Source organism: Bos taurus, chromosome X (assembly GCF_002263795.3).
Source record: "Bos taurus isolate L1 Dominette 01449 registration number 42190680 breed Hereford chromosome X, ARS-UCD2.0, whole genome shotgun sequence".
NCBI classification, from domain to species: domain Eukaryota; kingdom Metazoa; phylum Chordata; class Mammalia; order Artiodactyla; family Bovidae; genus Bos; species Bos taurus.
In genome coordinates this window covers 111006336-111031186 of record NC_037357.1, presented here as the reverse complement: position 1 = coordinate 111031186, position 24851 = coordinate 111006336, and the positions used below count along the sequence as shown (strand labels likewise).

Below are 24851 nucleotides of genomic sequence, written 5' to 3'. Positions count from 1 at the left end.
AACTCCGGGAATTGGTGATGGACAGGGAGGCCTGGCGTGCTGTGATTCATGGGCTCGCAAAGAGTCGGACATGACTGAGCAACTGAAATGAACTGAACTGAACTCGCTGGATTGGGGCTTCCCAGATGGTACAACGGAGAAGGCAATGGCACCCCACTCCAGTACTCTTGCCTGGAAAATCCCATGGACAGAGGAGCCTAGTAGGCTGCAGTCCATGGGGTCACTGAGTCGGACACGACTGAGCGACTTCACTTCCACTTTTCCCTTTCAGGCATGGGAGAAGGAAATGGCAACCCACTCCAGTGTTCTTGCCTGGAGAATCCCAGGGACAGGGGAGCCTCGTGGGCTGCTGTCTCTGGGGTCTCACAGAGTCGGACACGACTGAAGCGACTTAGCAGCAGCAGCAGATGGTACAATAGGAAAGAATCCACCTGCCAATACAGGAGATTCAAGAGATATGGGTTCAATCCCTGGGTCAGGAAGATTCCCTGGAAGAGGACATGGCAACCCACTCCAGTATTCCTTCCTGGAGAATCCCATAGACAGAGGAGCCTGGCAGGCTATGGTCCATGAGGTCTCAAACAGTATACATGACTGAGCACGCATGCACACACTAGCTAGATTAGGTCACATGCCAGGAACATGCACCAACATGACTTTCTCTGCTGCTTCTGTTAACTCTACTGACCAAATGACCTTCCCCAATGCTTGCACTGGCTAGACTCTTGCTGATGTGAGTCACAGACTCCAGGTTCGCGTGGCTGCCAGCCCAAAGGCAAAAATCCAGAACTCTGATATGTTCTCCACTTGACACCAAGCATTCAGCTCACTGATAGGCTGAGTACTGAAATTCACACTGGGGCAACCAGCTCCATTTGTCTGCATGTTGGGATCCCAGACACTTACAATGAATAGCTGTCATTTCCTATGGGGGTAAAATCGAAGAGAAGGGTGGGAGTATCTTCCCTACTGGTCTAAAAGAATTTCTTTTATGGTTTCAATGTGGGGTGTGTGAGAGAGAATATATATTCTCTCTCAGATGATTTGACCTTGCAAAGCTTCCTGATTTTTAATCCAAATCTCTGGAGAGTTTCCAATTCTCTGGGAAGTGGTAGAATTGCTCAGAATCGAGTTGTGAACAATTTTAGCAATGCAGGGCAGCACATTGCCAAAGCAGGAAAACTTTCTATCTTAAATGAGAGAAGCAAAAAGCAAAAACTGGGGCAGAAGATGTCATACTCCCTGGATATCTAGATAATAGCTCCTTGGTGCATTCTTGCAGAATGCTGTCAAAATTGGCTGGAGTCCAGGAAATCCTTTTTAAAGTCCCTACACATACTCTTGTCCAAGAGGCACTGCATACAGAAAAAAAAAAAAAAAAATGGTATATGCACCAAAGAAAATTCTGTAGCAGTTTCCACAGTTTAAAGTCAGAGATGAGATCTTTTATAGCTTTTTACTATTTTGGTTTGTCTAGAAATAAGTGATCTTTATAGTTTCTGACCCTCTAAAAAGGAAATCATAGTCTCTGTAGTTGCTATGGAGATGGAAAAATCCCTAGGATCACTATAGAGTATATTATTTACATTTCTCTCTCTCCCAGAATAGTTGCTTATCTTACCTGAAATATGATGGCAAAATGAGGAAGTACCCACTTACTAGTTAACTTTTTTCTTGATGTTGACATGCCCCTATGAAATGACCTCCCTGCTCCCAATTTCAATTCGATGAGACGTTTATTTGTTAGACACACTTCCTGGAAATGGAAATTTCAATGTCTGGAAGGCTTGAGTCTATATAATTTAAGTCCTCAATATTTCAAAATAGCATCCTTGCCACTGTGGTTCCTAGAATCAAGTAAGTTAAATGAGATCCTTATTTATACACTTTTGATAGAGAAAATTTGGATTGGCAAGTAACTTTCACAATTGAAAGTAAAAGCCTGAATATGTAAAATAAGGAAAAACAAGATAGTAAACTACACTGCTGTAATTCACATTTCTAGGTGAACAGCATGTTGTTTAAATAAGAGCTCATTGGTAACACAGCCAGCATAATATAGGCCTCAGTTTGAGATAAAATAATATTTAGAAATGTGGGTCTCAATTTAAGAAAAGAATCCATTTGGAATCTATAAGTGTCTTTAATGAGCTAAAAAAGAGAAACTAGAGACTACAGACAACTGATCTAGGAAACCAAACAAGGCACCTATTTGCCAACTAATCAGGCTGAGATAAAGGCCTCAAGTAACTCCTAATTTAATGAGGCTCTGTTCTCTATCATAATGGGCACATTTCTGATTTTTGGTTTTTCTTCCATTTAGTATAAAGTGACAACTACTTCCTTGCTGTCAGAATGTTTCATTACAAAGCATGCCTTTTCCCACGTAAATGTTAAATCTATTTATATCAATGTCAAACAAGATACTGAAGAAACTGGACAGGGCTAGAGTAGGAGACACTGAGAGCTGATAAACTGAACATATTAGTAATCATTTCTGATGACAATAAACTTAAACAAGAACTTAGTGAATTTTTAATGTGTCCTCTTACAGCAAGTTATTTGTTTCATATTTACTCTGAAAAGTGCCTGTATGATTTCTATTTCTAAAAGTGCCACTTGAAATTCATATTGCTGTCATGACTTCCATGTAGTCATAAAAATAAATGGCCATTTCACACATAAACAACAGAGAATTCAAATTCAGTTCAGCACTTGCACAAGCTTTGGCACACAATCAAAAACTGAGAATGTCTCACACATGTAGGTATGCTTAGTCCTGTTTTACACCAAGAAGTCAGCTCAAACACAGCTTTGTGAGTTTAAAACTCTGAGGAAAGGTTTTAAATAATTGTTCGATCGTAGGATGTGTATACAAACAATCTGAAATTTTGCCTTCTATTTTAAGGTTTGTAATAAAATATTTATAAATTATTTATAAAATATTTACTTCAAGTTTTGTCAGTGTTCCTTTAGTAAGACTGTTTCCATAAGAAAAAAGAAAAGCTACCCAAAAATTGAAACCATACAGTCTCAGATATATAACACAATAAGTAAAATAAAAGATAATATGAAATTGATTGTTGAGTGTATTTTCCCTGAAAAGTGACTTACATATTTCAATTATATTCTGGCTTGAAGTATATTGAACTTAATTTATAAATTATAAAATTGCTTTCTAGTGATTCTTCATCTTTTATGTCTCAGAATGACTTAATGTGAGCAGATGGCTATAAAACACCTGTGATTCACATTTTTTCTTAAACTCTATTTACTTCCTGAGGAAATTTTCTATTTGGTTCACTAATAGCTTCTTGATCGCATCTTTTTCCTGCCTCTGCAGCATTCAGCACTGTCAAATATGGCCTTCACCACACAGCCCTGGCCTCTGTAGTCTTACCAAGTTCTGCTAGGCCTCAGGTTTCTCTCCATTTCTCTGAGAGCTGCAGGTCTGTCTTCATTCATTAATTCAACAAATATCTGTTGAAAATCTGCCATGTGCCTGATACAGTCTATATACTGGGAATACAACAGTGAACCAGAAAGTCAAAGTCCTCCTTTTTCTGTTAGCCCATAAGCACTTTGCTGTAGCTTTCAGCAGAGTCAGTCATTCGATGGTTGAGTCCCTACATGTGCCAATGCCCCACTATTGGGCACTATGAGCAGCGATTCTATGACACCATCTTGACATCTTGCCTATCCTGTTTTCCATCTCTACCAATAAGATCCATTTGTGTCCAGATGATATTTAGACCATGGGAATGGCTGAGACTATCTACAGAGGTGGGGTTATAGAAAAGACAGTTGGAAAGGGGACATCAGAAAAACCCATATTTTGTGAGCAAGTGTGGAAGAGTGATTCCTAAATTTTTATCTCTAACTGCAAAGACCTCTTGAACTTAACTTATTCTATATATTCAAGAGATATTCAATATATTTCTTGATGTCCACATGGAAGTCTAATAAACATCTTAAACTTAACACATCAAAACCAAACTTATACTCAACCTTGTATCCTTCCTTGTTTGTCTTACAATTTTCCACATGTTATAGTTAATGGCAACTCCACTGTCTCAGCTGTTTATGCCAAAATTCTTAGTTTTATCCTTGAATATTCTCTCTATCAACCCACATGCAATTGGCTACCAAATCCTATGAACTCTATACCTTGAGAATGTATTCAGAATTAGAAGCTCTCAGCACTTTGAACGAAACCATTATGTCCAGCTTGGATAGTTCAGAATACAGGTATAATGATAGTGCTTTCCTAATAGGGTTGATGTGGTGACAAGTTATCATAGCAAAAAATTTAGAATGTATCCTGGCACATAATAAATAAGTGGTAGCTACCGCTGCTGCCACTGCTAAGTCGCTTTAGTTGTGTTCGACTCTGTGCAACCCCATAGAGCCCACCAGGCTCTCCCATCCCTGGGATTCTCCAGGCAAGAACACTGGAGTGGGTTGCCATTTCCTTCTCCAATGCATGAAAGTGAAAAGTGAAAGTGAAGTCGCTCAGTTGTGTCTGACTCCTAGCGACCCCATGGACTGCAGCCCACCAGGCTCCTCCGTCCATGGGATTCTCCAGGCAAGAGTACTGGAGTGGGGTGCTAGTATTGTCCAAATGTCACTTATATTCAAAGCATGACTATTTTAAAGGCTTTCTCCTCAATAAAATTATTTTCAGTTTCTGCTGTCTACATTGATTTTTTGTTGTTGTTTAGCTGCTAAGTTGTGTCTGACTCTTTTGTGACCCCACGGACTGTAGGCTGCCAGGTTCCTCTGTCCAGGGGATTTCCTAGGCAAGAATATTGGAGTGGGTTGCCATTTTGTTCTCTAGGGGATATTCCTGACCTAGGGATCAAACCCATGTCTCCTGCATTGGCAGGCAAGAGTTCTTTACCACTAAGCCATCTGGAAAGTCCACATTGCTTTCTACTTTTCACAAATTGAGTAACACTCATGCCTTATACAAGGTATTTTGGCTGTATTATGTCTTTCCTACTTTTATTACTTTCTAATTTGTTTGTATAAGTCTGACCTGTGTATTCAATTAAAGTTACAAATTACCAGAGCACAGGGACCATATTTTGCATTTCTCTTTTAGAGTTAAAGACAGTATTCAGGCCTCACTATATATGTGTTCGTTTGAAGTGAAAAGCTTAGTTGAAGCTCTGTATCTTAACCTGTTTATGAAAATCAATTTGAATGGAGCCATTGATCCTTTAAGGTTTGTTACATTGTTCTCGAACCATGTGGACACACATTCAGGCCTGAACAGATGTTGTGAGTACTTTGGATTTCTCCCTGTTTATTCTGTTTTACTTTTATTGGTTATTTAGCTGTTAAGAGTAAACAGTAGAGTAACAATCTCTATGTATTCGCGGCCAAGTTTCTCCATGGTTTCCTCACAGTACCTGAGATATCTAACAATAGACAGAGTCCTTTTAGAATTATGCCTAATTTCCCAGATGCCACAGAGCACCAACAAGAACAACAGCACCAAATGCAAAACCTGTACTCCACTGCTCCAATTGTTCCTCAAAGATGACGATTCTAATCCATTAGTACCAACTAAACACAAAGTGATTTTGTAAGTCCTTTTGTGATAGGTACATTTTGCATTAAGTTGCACAAAATCTTTTTAGAGAAAAATATCTTGAAAGAAAAATTGGCTCTTGCTCATGGTAAAAGAGAGTTGCATAGAAGCAAATGCTTTTCTCATCATTAAAAATTAAACATATGGCATTCTATCTTTCCAAAATTTTTAGCACCAGGACATGCTTTTAAGTCTTGTGTAACTAAGCAAAGGAAGGGCAGATAGCTTTTACAGAGAAACACTCTATTGCATACAATAATCCAGGGAAACGTGGAAACGGATTACTGCTGAGGGATGGGATTGGAAAATATGGACAAGATGCTTTTCTTTCTTCTTTTCACTTGATACTCCTTTATCCTATTTAAATACGCAATCATGAACATCTTATTATTTTGATAAAGAACAAAAAATCCAGTATGTGTGATCAATCAAGTTCACACAATTATTTAAGATGGAATGTAATTAAATTTGTACAAATTAACACAAATGCCAGTACACTATTTGGGAAAAATAGGAAACAGATTTGGCAATACTTTGTACATTTTATAAATGGTTAATGTTTTTGATATTGGGAGAACATGCTTTCTATTATAGTATTTTATACTGGGAGAGAAAAGCAGAACCATTGTTCCATATAATTGTTCTGAATGTAAATGTACAAATTTAATAAAACCAACAAACAACAAAACAACACACGTTACATGAGAGGGACCTTAAGTCTTAACCTCCTTTCATTATGTTTTTTAAACCCTAGACATTTCCCTAATGGTGAGAACACCCTTTAATGTTTTGCCTCAGGTCTGGAAAATTCAATTTGGGAATTGGTAATAATTGGTATCCATTAATTAATTATGTGTGATTTACAACACAAAGTTCTTGCTTTTTTCCTTGACTATTTAATTATATGCACTAGAGTTCAGAAATAAGCAGACATGGGTAAAAGTCACTGTAGTAGATTGAACTATATGCAATTGCCAAGGTTTGAATACTTTTACCCACATAATGCCAATTTATAAGGTTTAGTTTAATGTTATCAAAGTACCAACATGCTCATGATTACCATTTTAAGCAAGAAAATGGATAGAGATCAGCTTTTTTAAATGGCAAAAGAGAAAAAAGCAAAAATTTCAGAATTGCAAGGAAGAAAGAAAAACACTATTCATTAAACTATCCTTCACTTAGAGCTTCAATGCTTTTGAATAGTTTAAGTAATAATTCTGAACTCAGAACAAAGGATTCTAAATCACTGAACTAGGATTAGGAAAAAATGAATTCAGCATATTTCATTGAAAATAAAACTCCACATATAACAACAACAAAAAACAATCTAAAAAATAGCATCCTGTTCTTGGTAAAAGCCATGTAGCATGGAAACTTGGAACAACTTAGAGTCTGCATCTTCAATATTAAATATTAAAATAAATATTCATTTGGACATAAAATTAATAGGATAATGAAAAGTTTTACCTGTGAATAAGTAACACGTAGCTTTGGAAATACAGTAAATATGATTGAAAGTAAATAAGATTCTTAACCAAAGTTTCTGTCGAAGCAAATATTTTCAGCTATGTGCATTCTCTTCGTGTAAACTGTTTTTGTTTTTGTTTTTTTAAACCATTAGGCTACTTGCCAAATCTGGGAATACCTTTGTGTATATTTTATGTTACCATTAACATTTAAAGCTTGTTTTTTTTTTTTACTTATAAATATGGAATTTTATGTTTCACCATATCATAAAGGTAATTTTTAAGGAGTATTTACTTGGAAATTTAATTTACAATAATTTTTCAGATTTTAGATATATGATGAAGTAATGTGAGTTTTATAAAATTTAAAATTTGTATAATTATTTACAAGAATCAGGGTCTTTTCCAGTGAGTCGGCTCTTTGCATCAGGTGGTCAAAATATTGGCTCTTCAGCTTCAGTATCAGTACTTCCAACGAATATTCAGAGTTGATTTCCTTTAGTATTGACTAGTTTGATCTCATAATGTAAAGGAGGTTAATTTTGTCTCTTTTTTTGAAAATATTCTTGTCACTAGGAGCTTGATTAATACTCTGTCCTCTTCAGTCACAGACTTTATATCTGGATTTAACAGACTATCATCCATTCTTTCGTTCATTGAACAGATAGATATTCATCGAGTGCCTATTAACTGTTAGGTACTGTCCCCCCTGATGGCTCAGTGGTAAAGAATCTGCCTGCCAATGCAGAAGATGCAGGTTCGATCTCCGGGTTGGGAAGATCCCCTGGAGAAGGAAATGGCAATCCACTCCAGTATTCTTGCCTGAGAAATCCCATGGACAGAGGAGCGTGGTGGGCTGCAGTTCAGGGGGTTGTAAAGAATCGGACATGACAGTGACTAAACAATGACTGTACTAGGAGTTGCAGATACAGTGGTGAACAAGAAAAACAACTTTTTTTTTCCTATGGTTATGATTATGATGGATATCAGTTATCATAGGGAACAGGTCAAAAGGAGTACATGGCTCTTTTGCACAGCATGCCAAATGGTAAAAATTGTATCTTTTGCAGTTGTTGATTCAGTATCACTGTCTTAATAAATGTAACACTGCAGTTAAACATATATATATGTACACAAATGCAAGTATATGTGTTTTTAGAGTTATAAAACCATGCATGCTTGTTTTCACATTTTAAGAAGGCGGAAATAATAGCTTTAGGCGGTTTTAGATAACAAAAATGCCTTGAGACCCTTTGTAACTTGCCTAACAGAAGAGCACACAACTTTCATTTCTAAGGAAAAAGGATTAGAGAAACCCATTAGTAGCTATTGTGACAGCAATCATTGGGGAGTATATCTATCTTAAAATTGAGAAAGAGAAATTGGAGCACCAAAGACTCAAACTCCAGTTCATTTTCACTCTCTGGAATTTGTCTTTATCTGACAGATGAAGGCAACATCCTATATAAATCTAATCCTTATACATTTCATGTCCCATCTAGCTACCAGGCACTATGTTAATGACATACCAAATTGGGAAGGGTATTCAATCAAAAGGGATTAAAGAGCTTATTAATTAAATTTTTCTGAGCTTTAAAAGAAAATTTTTAAAAGTTTTATTTACTGACTCTACAGTAAGTTGCCCTTTAAATTATTTTCCCTTCATTGTTTATGGTCCACATGTGAAAAACTGGTCCTAAATACAAGGACAGATTTTGGTTGAAACATTTTCCATAGGAAGATAATGTCCTTCCATAAGTAATAAATCAGTAATCATATATCATGGATCAAAAAAAAGACATAATAGTTGGTCAAAGAACAGCTTCAATAGTTGATGAATTAAAGAAAAGCCTCCATACAACTTAATTGCAACCTCAAAACTTCTATCAGCCTCATGAATTGTAAGTTCTAATGTAGAAGCTTCTGACTTCCAGAATTTATTAGATGGGGGTTATCAAAATAGTCTTTCTAGGAGAATGGGAAGAGGCAGAGTGAGTCCTTAAGGTACATTTTAGCAGCTGCTGCTGCTGCTAAGTCACTTCAGTTGTGTCCAACTCTGTGCGACCCTGTAGACGGCAGCCCACCAGGCTCCCCCGTCCCTGGGATTCTCCAGGCAAGAACACTGGAGTGGGTTGCCATTTCCTTCTCAGAGATGGCAGTAAATTGCTGCATGGGAGTAAAAGTAGGACAACTGCTGGGCCTGATAAAATAATGGCTGGGAGAAAAGAATGAATAATTTCCTATGAAAGAGAGATATGTAAAAGATACAGAGGGAAACTACCAAAGTATACATAAATATGAACTCTAATGCAGTAAATATCTATAATATCTTCACTATAAGAGAAGTGAAAACTGAGGTACTGTATTAATGACTTAAGTATGAATCCAATTATAGCAAAGAGATTAATATTTGTAAAGTAGTTGACAAATATCAATAACAAATCAATCAAGCAAAAAATAAACAGCAAATTAAATCAATCCCAAATCATAAAAGCAGCTGAAAAAAGGAAATATATAACTGAATAAATGTGCTAGTTGAAAAACTTGAACATTCTTTAACACCATACACAATAATAAACTTAAAATGTATTAAAGACCTAAATGTTAAGAGTGGATACTATAAAACTCTTAGAGGAAAACATAGGTGGAACACTCTGACATAAATCACAACAATATCTTTTTGGATCCACCTCCTAGAGTAATAAAAATGAAAACAAAAATAAATAAATGGGACCTAATCAAACTTAAAATCTTTTGCACAGCAAAAGAAAACATAAGCAAAATGAAAAGGCAATTGACAGAATAGGGGAAAATGTGTGCAAAGTGACCAACAAGGAATTAACCTCCAAAATATATAAACAGCTCATGTAGATCAATAACAACAACAAAAACAAATTTTTAAAAAAGGCAGAAAATCTAAACAGACATTTCTCTAAACCGCATGAAAAGACGTTCAGCATCACTAAATACTAGAGAAATGCAAATCAAAACTACAATGAGGAATCATCTCACACTGGTCAGAACAGCCATCATCAAAAAGTCTGTGAACAATAAATGCTGGAGAGGATATGGAGAAAAGGGAGCCCTCCTACACTGATGGTGGGGATGTAATCGGTATAACCACTACGGAGAACAGTATGGAAGTTCCTTAAAACACTAAAAATAAAGCTACCATAAGATCGAACAATTCTACTCCTGGGCATATACCCAGAGAAATCCATAATCCAAAAAGATACATGCACCCCGATATTTACTGCAGCACTATTTATAACAGCAAGACATAGAAGCAATCTAAATGACCATCAAGATAAAGAAGACGTGGTATATACTGATATATATAATGGAATATTCAGTTCAGTTCAGTTCAGTTGCTCAGTCGTGTCTGACTCTTTGCCACCCATGAATCGCAGCACGCCAGGCCTCCCTGTCCATCACCAACTCCCGGAGTTCACTCAGACTCACGTCCATCGAATCAGTGATGCCATCCAGCCATTTCATCCTCTGTCGTCCCCTTCTCCTCCTGCCCTCAATCCCTCCCAGCATCAGAGTCTTTTCCAATGAGTCAACTCTTCACATGAGGTGGCCAAAGTACTGCAGTTTCAGCTTTAGCATAATTTCTTTCAAAGAACACCTAGGTCTGATCTCCTTTAGGATGGACTAGTTGGATCTCCTTGCAGTCCAAGGGACTCTCAAGAGTCTTCTCCAACACCACAGTTCAAAAGCATCAATTCGTTGGCACTCAGCTTTCTTCACAGTCCAACTCTCACATCCATACATGATCACTGGAAAAACCATAGCCTTGACTAGACAGACCTTTGTTGGCAAAGTAATGTCTCTGCTTTTCAATATGCCATCTAGGTTGGTCATAACTTTCCTTCCAACGAGTAAGCGTCTTTAATTTCACGGCTGCAGTCACCATCTGCAGTGTTTTTGGAGCCCAAAACCATAAAGTCACCCACTGTTCCCCATCTATTTCCCATGAAGTGATGGGACCAGATGCCATGATCTTCGTTTTCTGAATGTTGAGTTTTAAGCCAACTTTTTCACTCTCCTCTTTCACCTTCATCAAGAGGCTTTTTAGTTCCTCTTCACTTTCTGCCATAAGGGTGGTGTCATCTGCATATCTCAGGTTATTGATATTTCTCCCAGCAATATTGATTTCAGCTTGTGCTTCTTCCAGCCCAGCGTTTCTTATGATGTATTCTGCATATAAGTTAAATAAGCAGGGTGACAGTATACAGCCTTGATGTACTCCTTTTCCTATTTGGAACCAGTCTGTTGTTCCATGTCCAGTTCTAACTGTTGCTTCCTGATCTGCATACAAATTTCTCAAGAGGCAGGTCATGTGGTCTGGTATTCCCATCTCTTTCAGAATTTTCCAGTTTATTGTGATCCACACAGTCAAAGGCTTTGGCATAGTCAATAAAGCAGAAATAGATGTTTTTCTGGAACTCTCTTGCTTTTTCGATGATCCAGCGGATGTTGGCAATTTGGTCTCTGGATCCTCTGCCTTTTCTAAACCCAGCTTGAACATCTGGAAGTTCACGGTTCACATATTGCTGAGGCCTGTCTTGGAGAATTTTGAGCTCAGCCATAAAAAGAATGAACTAATGCCATCTGCAGCAACATGTATGGACCTAGAGATTATCATACTAAGAGAAATAAATTGGACAGAGAAAGACCAAATATCATATTGAGAGAGTCACTTCCTAGGCAGCTTGAGAAAAAGTCCAGGGTCACTGAGGAGGAGAAAGGGGTCTGGGGCTCTCAAGGAGGAGATAAGGGTCAGGAATTCTCAAGGAGGAGGAAAGGACAAATGTTTTTTCCTACATGGCTTAGTAAGGATTATATAACAATAACGTATCCTGCTTGAGGACATGTTTCTCCTTCCTGAAAACCTTCTAACTAATCCTGTTATCTTAAAGTGCATATTATGGGAGTGGGTCTAGTAAGATCTTTACAACCTTGAGACATTATTTTTGATTTACTGTAATAACTAATTAAAAAAGTATATAATTCCCTTGCTAAGACTAGTGAGGGGGGCACTCTCCATCCCCCTTCTGATGTCTATGTCAGAAGCTCTCTCTGTTCCTTTTTATACTTTAATAAAACTCTGCTACACAAAAGCTCTTGAGTGATCAAGCCTGGTCCCTGGCCCCAAAGCAAAATCTTCTTCTTTGGAGATCACGAATCCGACATCATTCACTGTAAGCTATCAATATGATATCACTTAAATGTGGAATTTAAAAAATATGACACAAATGAACTCATTTACAAAATAGAAACAGACTCAACAGACTTTTACAATAAACCTGTGCTTATCAAAGAGGAAAGGCAGGGGGAGGAATAAATTAGGAATTTGGGATTAACATACATACTACTGTATATAAAACAGATAATCAATAAGGACCTACTTTAAAGCACAGGGAAGTCTATTCAAAATTTTGTAATAACATATATGAGAAAAGAATCTAAATACAGCTGAATCACTCTGCTGTATACCTGAAACACAACATTGTAAATAAACTCTACTCCAACATAAAATAAAAATTAAATTAAAATTGAAAAAGAAAATCTTGATTTTTCTGAGAAATCACAAAATGATTACATTATTCCAAATGTTATAGACCAAAAGATCAGATCTTACAATATGGTAATACATTAATAGAAGTCATATTTTTCCATACACCAAACTATTTCATTAGAAAATTTAAGTAGAATTCAAAAAGCATTTGTAATCAAATTTCACTTTGACTTTTTATATGCTCCATGATTATTTAATTTAAAATAATTACAATAATTTTTGCTGGAGTAGTAGTAGCAGTGGTGAAAAATCTAATCCTTTATCTAGCATGGCCCTATATTACAATATACACAAAAACATTGATTATTTTCCTTCAGATATTTTGTTCTGATTTGTATATGCCATGCCTCCATCGATTATCTAATTCTCCTAATACCAAAATAGAAAACCGGTCAGTTTGCTCATGGCATTAGCTTTGTCTTCATTCAAGTGACTGCCATTATTAAATGTGTGGTTAAGTGTGATGAAACAGATTTCAAAGGAGAAGGATTTTGACCAGAGTAATAAGATCTCTGTTACCAGCACTGATGCCCCTGTTTCACAGCAAGACTGGTGTAGAGAAGGCCAAGTTTTCGATGAGAAGGAATCTTACATTCCTAAGGGATCCTTCACTGACTTCACAGGACTCCTAAATTCTCCTGAGTCCGAACTTTGCTGAGAATGGGCTTTTATACAACCATGCTCAAGTTTTTGGTGAACACAGAAATGAACCTTCTATATTCCCTTTGAAAACATTCCCAAATCTGAAAAATCTCTCCTTACCACCCAAGCCCAAGCCACTGGCATCCATTTTCCAACTGTCCTCCTTGCTTTTACCCTTGGTCTCCTACAGTTCGACTCTCAACAGGGCAGCCATTGTGATCTTTTTAAAGCATAAATCAGATTGTGTCACACTCATCTTCTCCGAAACCTACAATGGTGGCTATCTTACTCAGCAAGAACAGCAGTCTTCAAATTGGTCCATCAGACCCTCCACAACCTGGATTCCCCACGACCTCTTTGATCTCATGCCCTGCTACCCTCCCCTGGATCATTCTGCTTCAGGCACTCTGGCTTCCCTGCTGTTCACTGATCAGGCTAGGCACACACCCAACACATGGGCCTTTGCACTGACCTACCTACCATGCCTGGACAGCAAGTCTGGCTGCAAGGCTGACTCTCTTCCTTCTCCATATCTTTGCTCAAAAGCCCTTTCTGCCCTATTTAAAATCACAATCCCATCTCTTGCCATTCTACCATCTTCTTCCCCTTCAATAGTTTCATACTCCCTTATTAAACTCTGTTTTTTTTTTTTTATATAGCTTCTATCATCTTTAACATACAGCATTTGCTTATTTATTATCTGCTTGTTTGGCTATATTCTGTCTCTTTCTGCCATAACAAAAGCTGTAGTTGGGAGGAGTCCATCAGTTTCATTGACTGCTTTTTAAGCACGTAGAGCAATGCCTGTTATATGGGAAAAGCTTAACAAACACGTTTGAATGAATGAATCCTCACTCCTTACCTTATTGGCTTGTCCCAATAATTCCTTTACGGTCTCGAGTGTCCTGCCTAAAAGCTGAACCAGTCAAAGAAGACTGAACAACTTCGCTGCACAGTCTTTGGATTTTTCAGCTTATGTCAAGCTCTACCCAGTGCTGCTGAGGTTGAATAAGGGTTGCCTTTACTTCTTGATCTTATCTAAACTTGACATTGGGCCCAACTGTCCTGTCAATATCTGTGAGCTTCCTCCATGTGTCTATACTTCTTGTCACTCCTTTGTATACCAAAGACATGAAACATTTTATTCACCTCAACCAGAGCATCTGTGCTATCATTAGTTTAGATGAAACAACTGAAATGATGCATGTCTGACTTCTTTTTTTTTCCCTCCATTCCTTTTCCTTTTTCCACCTCCCTTTTCTCTTTCTTCTCTCCTCTTCCTTCCCTCCTCCCTCCCTTTCTCCCTCTTTCCTTCCCTCCCTCTCTTCTTTCCTCCCTTTTTCTCTTACTGAAGTATGGTTGATGTACAACACTATAATAGTTTAAGATGTATAATATAGTGATTCTATATTTTTACAAATTATATTCTATTTAAAATTACTATAAAATAGTTGCTGTACTCTTAATATATCCTTTTACCTATTTATTTTAAATATAGTAATTTGCACCCTTTAATCCCCTACTGCTATCTTGTCCTGCCCCCTTTCCCTCTCCCAACTAATCACCACTAGTTTTTTCTCTATATCTCCAACTGTGCTTCAGTTTTGTTACATTCATTTTTTTTATTTTTTAGATTTCACATATAAGCAACAACATACAATATTTGTCTTTTCCTGTGTGACTTATTTCACTAAGCATAAGGCTAACAGGTGCATGAAAGACGCATGCTTCTTTTTATAGCATCTTTTTAAACTGGCACAGATTCAATAAGAATTCGAATCCAAGACATTTTTTCTACGAACTGTCCATGCCAGATCTCAGTATTCTACTATACCCAGATTCATCCTTGCTATACTCCACATAATACCCTAGAAACCACTTCACGCAACATGGTTGCTTGGGTTTAAATCCTTGCTTGACCAATACTAGTTGTGTCAACTTTGCCAAGTTACTTTATTTCATATGGCTTAAGTTTCTTAATCTATAAGATGTGGATAATAACTTTAGATACTTCATAGAGTCATGAGTATTAGTTAATACATGCTAGTTATCGAGTGCCTAAGCACTGAATACAAATTGATTCTCATTACTGAAGAAGAGAAATTGTAGCTGTCATCCTTATTCTAACTCACACACTTATTTTTGTCCTAATAATTCACCTTTATTCATGCCAGGTCCCAAATGAGTAACTATGGCCTAATTAAGCAGATAATTGATAATTAAAGCTCTGACATAAGAATATTGTTTTTGTACATGTTTCTCATTCAGCACTAGCTATACCTTAGCTGGGCTTCCCAGGTAGCACTAGTGGTAAAGAACCTGCTTGCCAATGAAGGAGATGTGGGTTTGATCCCTGGGTTGGGAAAATACCCTGGAGGAGAGCATGGCAACCCACTCCAGTATTCTTGCCTGGAGAATCCCATGGACAGAGGAGCCTGGTGGGCTACAGTCCATGGGGTTGCAAAGAGTCGTACATGACTGAAGCGACTTAGCACTACACATTCCTTAGCCAATGTGCATGCGAGCTCAGTTGCTTAGTTGTGTCTGACTCTTTGTGACCCCATGGACTGCATGCAGCCTGCCAGGGTCCTCTATTCATAGAATTTTCCAGGCAAGAATACTGGAGTGGGTTGACATTCCCTTTCCAGGGGAACTTCCTGACCCAGGAATCAAACCCATGTCTCCCGCTTGGCAGGTGGATTCTTCCCAGGTGAGCCACCTGGGAAGCCATTTAGCTAGTGTAGCAATATTAAATGAAGATTTCCTTCTGTAAATAGGTGTTTGTTTATCTGGTTAGGTCTTGTCAAAATGATTAGGTAGCCTTCTAATTCAATACACTTGTGGAAATCATATATGCTGTATTATTTATACTTAGTTCAGAAATTACTCATTTTAACTATTGTACATTATTTATGTTGTATTGCACTTAAAAAATACGTATGGTAAATCACAGCACTACTTACTACAGTTCTATAATTTGATTCATGCAAATCTGTCAGGAATAAAATCAACCACAATTTAATTTCAAACCGTCTCAACCAGCAGCTGTACAATTTATGCACTGCTTTTCTATTTTTACTACCAGATAATGACAATGATGAATGTCTTTAAGAGGAAATACATATTCATTGAAAAGACTTGAGATCAAAACTATCCCCCTTCAAAAAGCCCATAAAGGTGAGAAGACCATTTGCTTGTTGCAGGAGTCATGGTGAGAGTGAGATGGAATTATACCTCAAACCATCTAATGAGGATTCAAAAATCTAGTTAGATTAAATCTACAATAATCCAGTTTTACAAATCACAGTAATCAATACCATCACAATTGGTATCAGCTATAATACTATTAAATATATCTGCAAGAAAAAATAATTAGCTATGAGTGCAGCCGGGGGCCCATCCTTCTGAGTGTGCCAGGTTAAGAGGTATAAGGACATTCAATTGTGAACAATTGTGAACTTAATAAGTTTAGGGTCACTGCTCTCCTGACCTGTCTGTCCATGAACATGGAAAAGAATGGATATTAGTTCATTAGCAGTGATTTACATGTTGAAGGACAATGATGAACTTACAAACTGTGCTGTCATGAGAAATCAGTTAATGTGAATTATGACAGGAAGGCTGGCAAGTCTCTTTTATCAATTGATTTGAGATTCTTTCTTTCACTGTACCCACGAGTGATTTGACTTTCACTTCAAAGAGAACAAGTAACAGCACCATACCAAATGGATGGAGGAGCTCCAGAGATTCATGTATCTCTTATTTTATTTTAAAGTATAATTTTTTAGCTTATTTGATATAATGCATGAAACTAAACTCAAGTCACTCAAGATATTGCTACTCTGATTTCGAAAACAAACAAATGGCTTCATCTATTTGTAAAGTGAAGCAAATATGTGATATGGAATGAGATACCAAGAAATCATTTAGAGTAGAAAATCCTTTCCCTGATCAGTGCTGTTGAGAGCAAACTTACTGTCTGTCTGTCATCTTACGCTATCTGTACTGGAAAATACTAAGCTCTGGTTACACTAGAATGTTTCGAGTGTGAAATGTATGATCATAAAAATTATCTTTTGTTTACACACAGTAGAGACACAAACTATTATGTGTATTTTCTTGATGCTACATTCATCTTCAGACACTTCCCTCTAAAATTTAAAGTTCTTTATCCTGATTTGTTTTAGTTTGGAATTCAGAAACTTATAGTTGGTGCTATGAAAAAAAGCTGGATTTGGCTGGAGGCTTTTGCCTGGTGATTTTAAATAAAGTATTTTACTGCTTTATATTCGATTACATTCCAAAAGTTGTAGTATGATACTGACACTAATCTGAAATGGAATCTATAAATTATAAGTGGAAAATATAAAACTAAAACTATATACACAACAGATATAATTTAAAACCTCATCTAATTTCCCTTTTCATGGGAAAAGAAAGACAAGCAATGTATCACTTGAGAATAAACTGTTTCTCTAGCAAGGTTTGTGCTTTAGTGAGTCTTTTCTGCCCTGAACAATAGTATTGGCTTGGGGAAAAACTTCGTTCAGGTTTTCCTGTACGCTGCAACAGAAAATCACGAAGCAACTTTTTTGGCCAACTCAATATAAGAAATTATTATTTTGTGAGTGTCTTCATTTTAGGAAGAAATAACACATTTATTTTAATTTACATTTCTCTTTCTCCACCAGATTTCTAAAGCTAACTCTCTCACAAAGTGTTTTAAGATTTCCATATGTTAACTCAAAATGCCTTCAGTATACATATTTAAGTCAAATATTCTGGTCCAGTAATGATCAACGTAATGATCTTGTAAAAATCTGAATGGAAGTGCTTTGGTTTTACCTTCAGAGATTCCTCTTGTTTGAAGAGATCTTGAAAATCTTTAGCACAGAGGTCGGGAGCATTGAGAAGTTGTTCCACTTCTGAAAGGGCTTGTAAGACGTGAGTGATCTCAGTCAGGTAAGTAGAAGGCACATAAGAAATTTCCAAAGGCATGTCTTCGGTCATCACCATCACTGATTCTTCATGGACAGTGTGCTGGTATAGATATACAAAAGAACAATTCTTTTAGCTTCCTAATATTGAAAAGACCTTTACTGAATTCATATATAGATTCCAGTTTATAGCTGACAGAGGGCTGAAAAGTGGATAAAAACAATGCAAGATGGTAAGTCTCGTAACAAGGTTATCTATTATCATACCCCCTCTTTCAAAAAATATTAGAGCATTTTATAATAAGAGATATGCACACATTAGCATCATGGATAGGAGAATGAAAGACCAACAGTCATAAGGTCACAAGAGGGATAGTTTTACCCCAAGAAACAAATAATCCTTACAACTTTTTTTTTTAATGCAATTCTAATTTGACTGGAAAACTAAGTATGGGGTGGGATGCAGTGGGGGTTGGGGGCAGGCTCTACATCTGTGGTATTCATATCTAAGGGACTTTTTCTAAACTTTTTTCCCCTAATCTTGATTAAGGTACAGGAGGGACAAAGTGGTTTTGGTTGGTAGCTGGCTTTCTATTAAGCAACTTTCTCCTCTAAATTCTCAGCATCAACCCTTCTCTCTGATGCTAGTTTCTTGCTAAGTTAAACTGCAAAGTAGGGCCCTAGATAAGTAGGATTGAGAATGAAATTCACATTTTAATAAGAACTCCCCCAAACCCAAAGATCCAAGAGAAAACCCGCCTCTCCTCCTGCAATTATGCTTCACTGCCTGCCATTCACATGCTAGGAGAGGGACATTTGGGCCTCAGAGACTGTTTGGACTTGGTCAGGAATGCCTCTTTCCCTATTCTTTATAAGAGCAAGAATTAACACTATATGGCACACAAATGCAAAAAGATAAATGACCTCTGCTCTCTGTATACTCTATAAGCAGAACAAATTTTGTAATTAAAATTAGTTTCCCAATAACTTTGTTTTGAGTTCATGGACTGCCATCTGCCTGGTGATGTGGTCAGCTGAAGGTTTCCAGTGACAGGGTGTCTGGGAGAGTTCTGACAATAAGCATGCTAACATAGTCACTTGTTACTGAACAGCCTTTATGAGGAGACCATCCTCATTTTTGCAGTAATGTAATTAAATGCAGTTTAGGATCCCAGACTGAGCATGCACAAAGATGAGTAAAAATATAAGCTGGTCTATTTATGTTTTCTTTTTGATCACTCAGGTCCAGGATTTTTGTACACATTTCTCAGATAATACAAAAACAAAATAATCCTAATTCAGATGGCTCATCTATTTATGACATTGCAAATTCATAGAATTACACAAATTAGCTGACATTACAAAACTGTACCTTTTACAAAGTTTGGTTTCCTGCCAAATATATGACAGTTATTCTTTCTTGATGAACGGAATGATAATCGAAGTGCACTTATAATTTTAGATTTAAAATAACAGGATTTTGGGCTAGAGTTGGAAGATTTCATTCCTTCTACTGTCTTCATACCTAGTATCTAGTCATCACAGATAAGAGAAGTTAAGTGATGAATATCAGCTGAAGAGCGAGAGCTAAGGGATGATCTTGTAAGCTTTTATGAGAAATAGAATATTTGGAAAATTGTCAACTCATTTTCAAGAAAATTCAGTTATAATTTGAGTGTTATCATTTATTATAAATGCTAATAGACACAATAATTTTCAATACAGAGAGATGTATTGTAATTTTCATATACAATGAATGGAGACTCTTTGTAAAAGTAAACCAAGAGACTTGGGTATTTGGAGATTTAGTTTGCTCTCTATCCCTTAAAATACATTGTTCCTCTTGACACAGTCATGCAGGTCTATAATAAATAAACTATATATACTGAATACCTTTCAGTTTAGTTTTAATAAAAATTTCAGACAGTTATTAAAAAATCAGTGTAATTGGAAGTATCGTGTTCATTTTCTCTTCTTTATGCAAAACCGTGCACTCATATTCAGATTTTGCCTTTTCATTTGAATTTCATTAACTCTACCTTGAATAATTATATCCTTCCGAATTCTGATGTGTACAAATCCTGTCTAACCTTTTGAAAATCAACTTGCTTTTGTTAATGTTCTTTACCACCTTATATCATTATAGATATTCATGCATCATTAGCAAGGAAGTGCTGTAGCCATCCTAATTCACTTTATTCCTCTCTGTTCACATTCATTTCTAATGATATATACCCAAAAGAATACACTACGCTCATTTTCCTGGAATGAAAATCAAGAGATGTGGAAGAAAGCCCTAAAGTACCTATTTTTATTAGCAAATGGAAAGCTCAATTGAAGTTTAAAAAGGATTATTATGGGACAAAGTCATGATTTTTAACACCTAAAGTTGAGATGAAAACTGGTTTCAAATTTTGAGCTCTGTAAATAGGCACAGGTATCATTCATAAAGTTTTTAATAAACTTCTGTTTCTCTAAAATTTATCACTTTTTTGTACTACTTAAAATTTGATTCCTGAAGGGCCACATTCCATGCATGAAATACAGACAATCCTGTTTTGAAACAAATGATGCGTTACATCTAAGATTTTAAAACAAAATTTTTTCCTCCATGATTTAAAAGACTTCTCTCTCCTCAATATAAAAGTTTCAAATGGGTTGTGGTTACTGGCTCATTTATGACTTATGAGGTCAAAGAAATTCAAGAATAAAAATGCACTATATGCCATATCATTATGATATATTCTTTAAAAATACCTCTATATCTAATATAAATGTGGTATATAGAAAAATATGTCAACAAATTCAAAGCCTAACAAAACATAGACAAATACCTGGACAAAAAAAGTAATGCTGTGATGGAACACTAATTTTTTTTTACTTCATTAGTGTTAATAAGAATGAAGATATGCCAAATATTTAATACAAGATTATTTATCAATAATTTAAAGTGTGCTATCATATGAAAACCTGTTTATATTTTGTCTTTTAAAAAATAGCATACTTAATTATTACAAATGATTTAAAAATAATAATACAATGGTATATAAATCCCCAAATGGTTTACAGGTTTTTACAGAGGTTCTGATGGGCCATAGATAATATGGTAATGGGAAAAGACTTAAGTTATTTAAGACAGGCAACTTTCTCTCCTAGTCTCAAAAGTCTTTAAAAAAGTTTCCTTCTAATAAGATGGGCAATTGAGTTATTTGCATTTATTTCTCTTTGACCATGTATAGAAATTATAGCCCTAAAAAGGCAAATCAAATAATCAAATTTGGCAAAATTAATCCATCTAGAGAAAGAAGACTCAAATAGTATGGCATACACACACACACAAAAAAAACCAAACAAGAATATGACACAGCTAAGATAGGTAAGGGTTTAGTCTTTTCTGTTCACAGTTTTGGATACAGATAAATGGCATGGCAATACTATCATTCTGACCGGACTCAGCCTTGCGTGCTTTCAATCAAGTCACTGGGCAGAATGACCTTATATAGTAAGCCTAATCCGGGAGTTGCTGATGGACAGGGAGGCCTGGAGTGCTGCGATTCATGGGGTCACAGAGTCGGACATGACTGAGTGACTGATCTGATCTGATCTGAATGAGATCACAAGAGTTGGTTATGAGCCTCGATGAAGAAAATAGCAACAAGAGAACATTTTCTCTTGGCAATTTCCATCCCTCTTCACTGCATTATCAAGAACTGTGCTTATGTGAAGCTATGTCACACAAAAAAAGGGGGGATCAATCTTTGAATAATCATAAAGCAGTTCATGAACACATTTTATTAAGCTTATAATTTACCCCTTCTTCCCGGGTAGCTCAGACAGTAAAGAATCTTCCTACAGTGCGGGAGACCAAGGCTGGATCCCTGGGTTGGGAAGATCCCATGAAGAAGGGAATGGCAACCCAGTCCAGTATTCTTGCCTGGAAAATTCCATGGCCAGAGGAGCCTGGTGGGCTACAGTCAATGGGATCACAGATTTGGGCATGACTGAGCGACTAACACTCACATTTGGTTCAAAAACAATAAAACACACTACATACATAAAATAATTAGGATAAAGTATTACAGAAACTCATTCCTTATATCTATATTCATTTTCTAAAATTAGAACAAACTTTCCATGTAAGGCAAGCTGGCAGGGAAAGAGATAATCAGTTGGAGCTGGATATAGTAGTCTTTCTTTAAGAACATCCTACTTCCAGGAGGCCAGGTATATGTAGTGTCCGTTGTAAAGGGTCTGGTTGCACCTGTTCCTTGATCTGCCTTGTGTTGATTTTTCCCTTCCACATCATCAGACTTACTTAATTCCTTAGGGCCAAGCTAAATTTCCATCTAATTAAACTGATAAACTAAATGTCGATAATGTGTTAACAGCTTATAGTTGTTTAAAGTGTTATCCTTCACAGGATAATATTTACATTTTAATAAGGATTTCTAATGCATTAACATAAATTAGTAACTTGGTAGAAATCTAGTCACTAAGCCTGTGAGATAAATGACAGAAAAGGCTTTTATTCCCACCAAGGAAAGCACCAACACATCAGCACTGACATATATGGCTGACCTCACGAGAAATCACCAGTAAAATAACATGAGAATTAAACAGATAAGGCTATATACCCTAGGTACCTTACAATATAAAATAAATTCAGCAGACACTCATGCATAATATCTAGCCTAGCCTATAGTAGGTATTCAAGAATATTTATTAAATAAGTGAAGAAACTATCAACTTAAAAAATAATTTTTCAAAACACATATTTGGCTACAACTGCTGAGATCTACAGTCATAAAATAATTTCCATTTTTAAATTCCCAGAATTCAAACACAAATATTTTCTTCATTTCATAATGTAATCTTCATTTGTATAGATTTAAAAGGTATTTCTGATTTAAATACACAGCATTTTTCCAATTTAATGCACACAAACTAAATGCTATTGTAGGTATGTGTCTTGGTTCAACTGTCTCTCAGATTTTAATGTAACTCATATGTGAACAAAAATAAGCCATTATTTGAGGTACAAATAATTTTAGAAGATATTTATTTTAGCTTCTTCATAGAGGTCCACACTGCTTATTAGCAAATGGAAGTGTGTGAGAAGGCTTGCAGTCAAGAAATTATTTTCCTTTCTAACTTTTTCCAAAGTCTCCACATAAAACTTATAGTTTATATATCTAGCATAAATATTTTAATAGCAAACTATCCTAATACCAGCTTATGGATACCTGGCACAGGAATTTTTTCGTATGTACACATGTGATAATGAACACACATATACACATACTGAATTTAATGTGAAAATAAAATTAACACAAGAAAAAATAAGTATGGAATTACTTTAACTTCTGCAAATATATGTCACTCCACTACACTATATCATTTAATTTCTATTATCTTGTGGATCTTCCAATTTGAGTAGATTTTATAGAACAGACTTATATTATTATTAATTTCTATGCTATAATTCTCAAGCATCTCAGAAAATTGGGCCAGCTTTTAAGTTTATATTATTTAATGTGACAACTAACTAACTATACCTGAATACGCATGTGTCATAATTCTGTTTTTGAATGATTTTTATTAGAAATGTGATAGTTAAAAAAACTTATAACTGTTCAATATAGCAGTCCTTAGTCACATGTGACAATTCAAATTTAAATCTAACTTATTTAAAAGGAAATACAATTAAAATTTTACTTGCTGATTAGATTAAAAATATGGTATTCATTTTTTATAATAAAGTCAATAATGCAAAAGCTAAAATCTTTACTTGTGAAAATGTTTAACACTAGCATTGTATCTATCAGAAAATATTTCTTGTAGTTTATCTAAATTGATAGTTTTCCTCATGAAGGTGATGTAGACTGACTAGTAAATCTAATTTAAGATGTCAAACACTAAAAATTCAATTTGTCATTCTACTACAGAAGATTGATTTTACTGAACTGCTAACATACATGGTTTTCATATATAATAGCCTCAATCTCTAAGTAACCTCACCAACTCTGATAAAGTTACTTTATGAAAACAATTATAAAGTATAGAAATTATACATGCATGATTTACCTGCTGAGCTTATTAATTTATGCATTGTATGTGTATATATATATGTGTGTGTGTGTGTGTGTGTATACAAACAAAATGTAAACATCAACGTAACAGGAAAATTACTTCATATACACATGTTTTCTGTCTCCCTCACACCTAAGTAGATTTAACCTTCAAATAACCATGATGAACTACTAGAATCTGGAATATATGTATCTGGGACTCAAATAACAGAAAAAGAGGTGTAGGTGGAGAGAGAAAGATAATGAACCGGTGGTTTTTGAAAGCTATGTAATCTCTGGCACAGTCTGGGATGAAACTATGGATTTGGTGATTTCCAGATGTGTCTATGGGGTCATTTGTGGAAGATAATTTAAGATCTATTTGGCCCAGGAAGGATTAAGTGCCCGTTGGTTTGTTTCACACAGGCATTACAGGGCAATAGCTGTACTACTTGGTGAGGGCAGCTTTAACCACTGCTTCTTGTTTTAGAGATCAAGATGCTTTCCCACACATGATTATTCTGGGAGGTTCTGGCTTGTTAACTCATTGTTCACCAG

At 36.0% G+C, this 24851-nt stretch overlaps 1 protein-coding gene across 10 annotated transcripts in view; it reads right to left on the bottom strand.

Annotated features, from left to right (window-relative positions):
- DMD (dystrophin) overlaps positions 1-24851 on the bottom strand; it is a 2236915-nt gene that overhangs the window by 1273575 nt on the left and 938489 nt on the right. For all 10 annotated transcript variants that reach the window (XM_024988361.2, XM_024988358.2, XM_024988360.2 and 7 more), the window contains one exon: positions 18134-18328. In XM_024988361.2, the coding sequence (XP_024844129.1) occupies positions 18134-18328 (195 nt within the window). The remainder of the gene's footprint in view (positions 1-18133; positions 18329-24851) is intronic.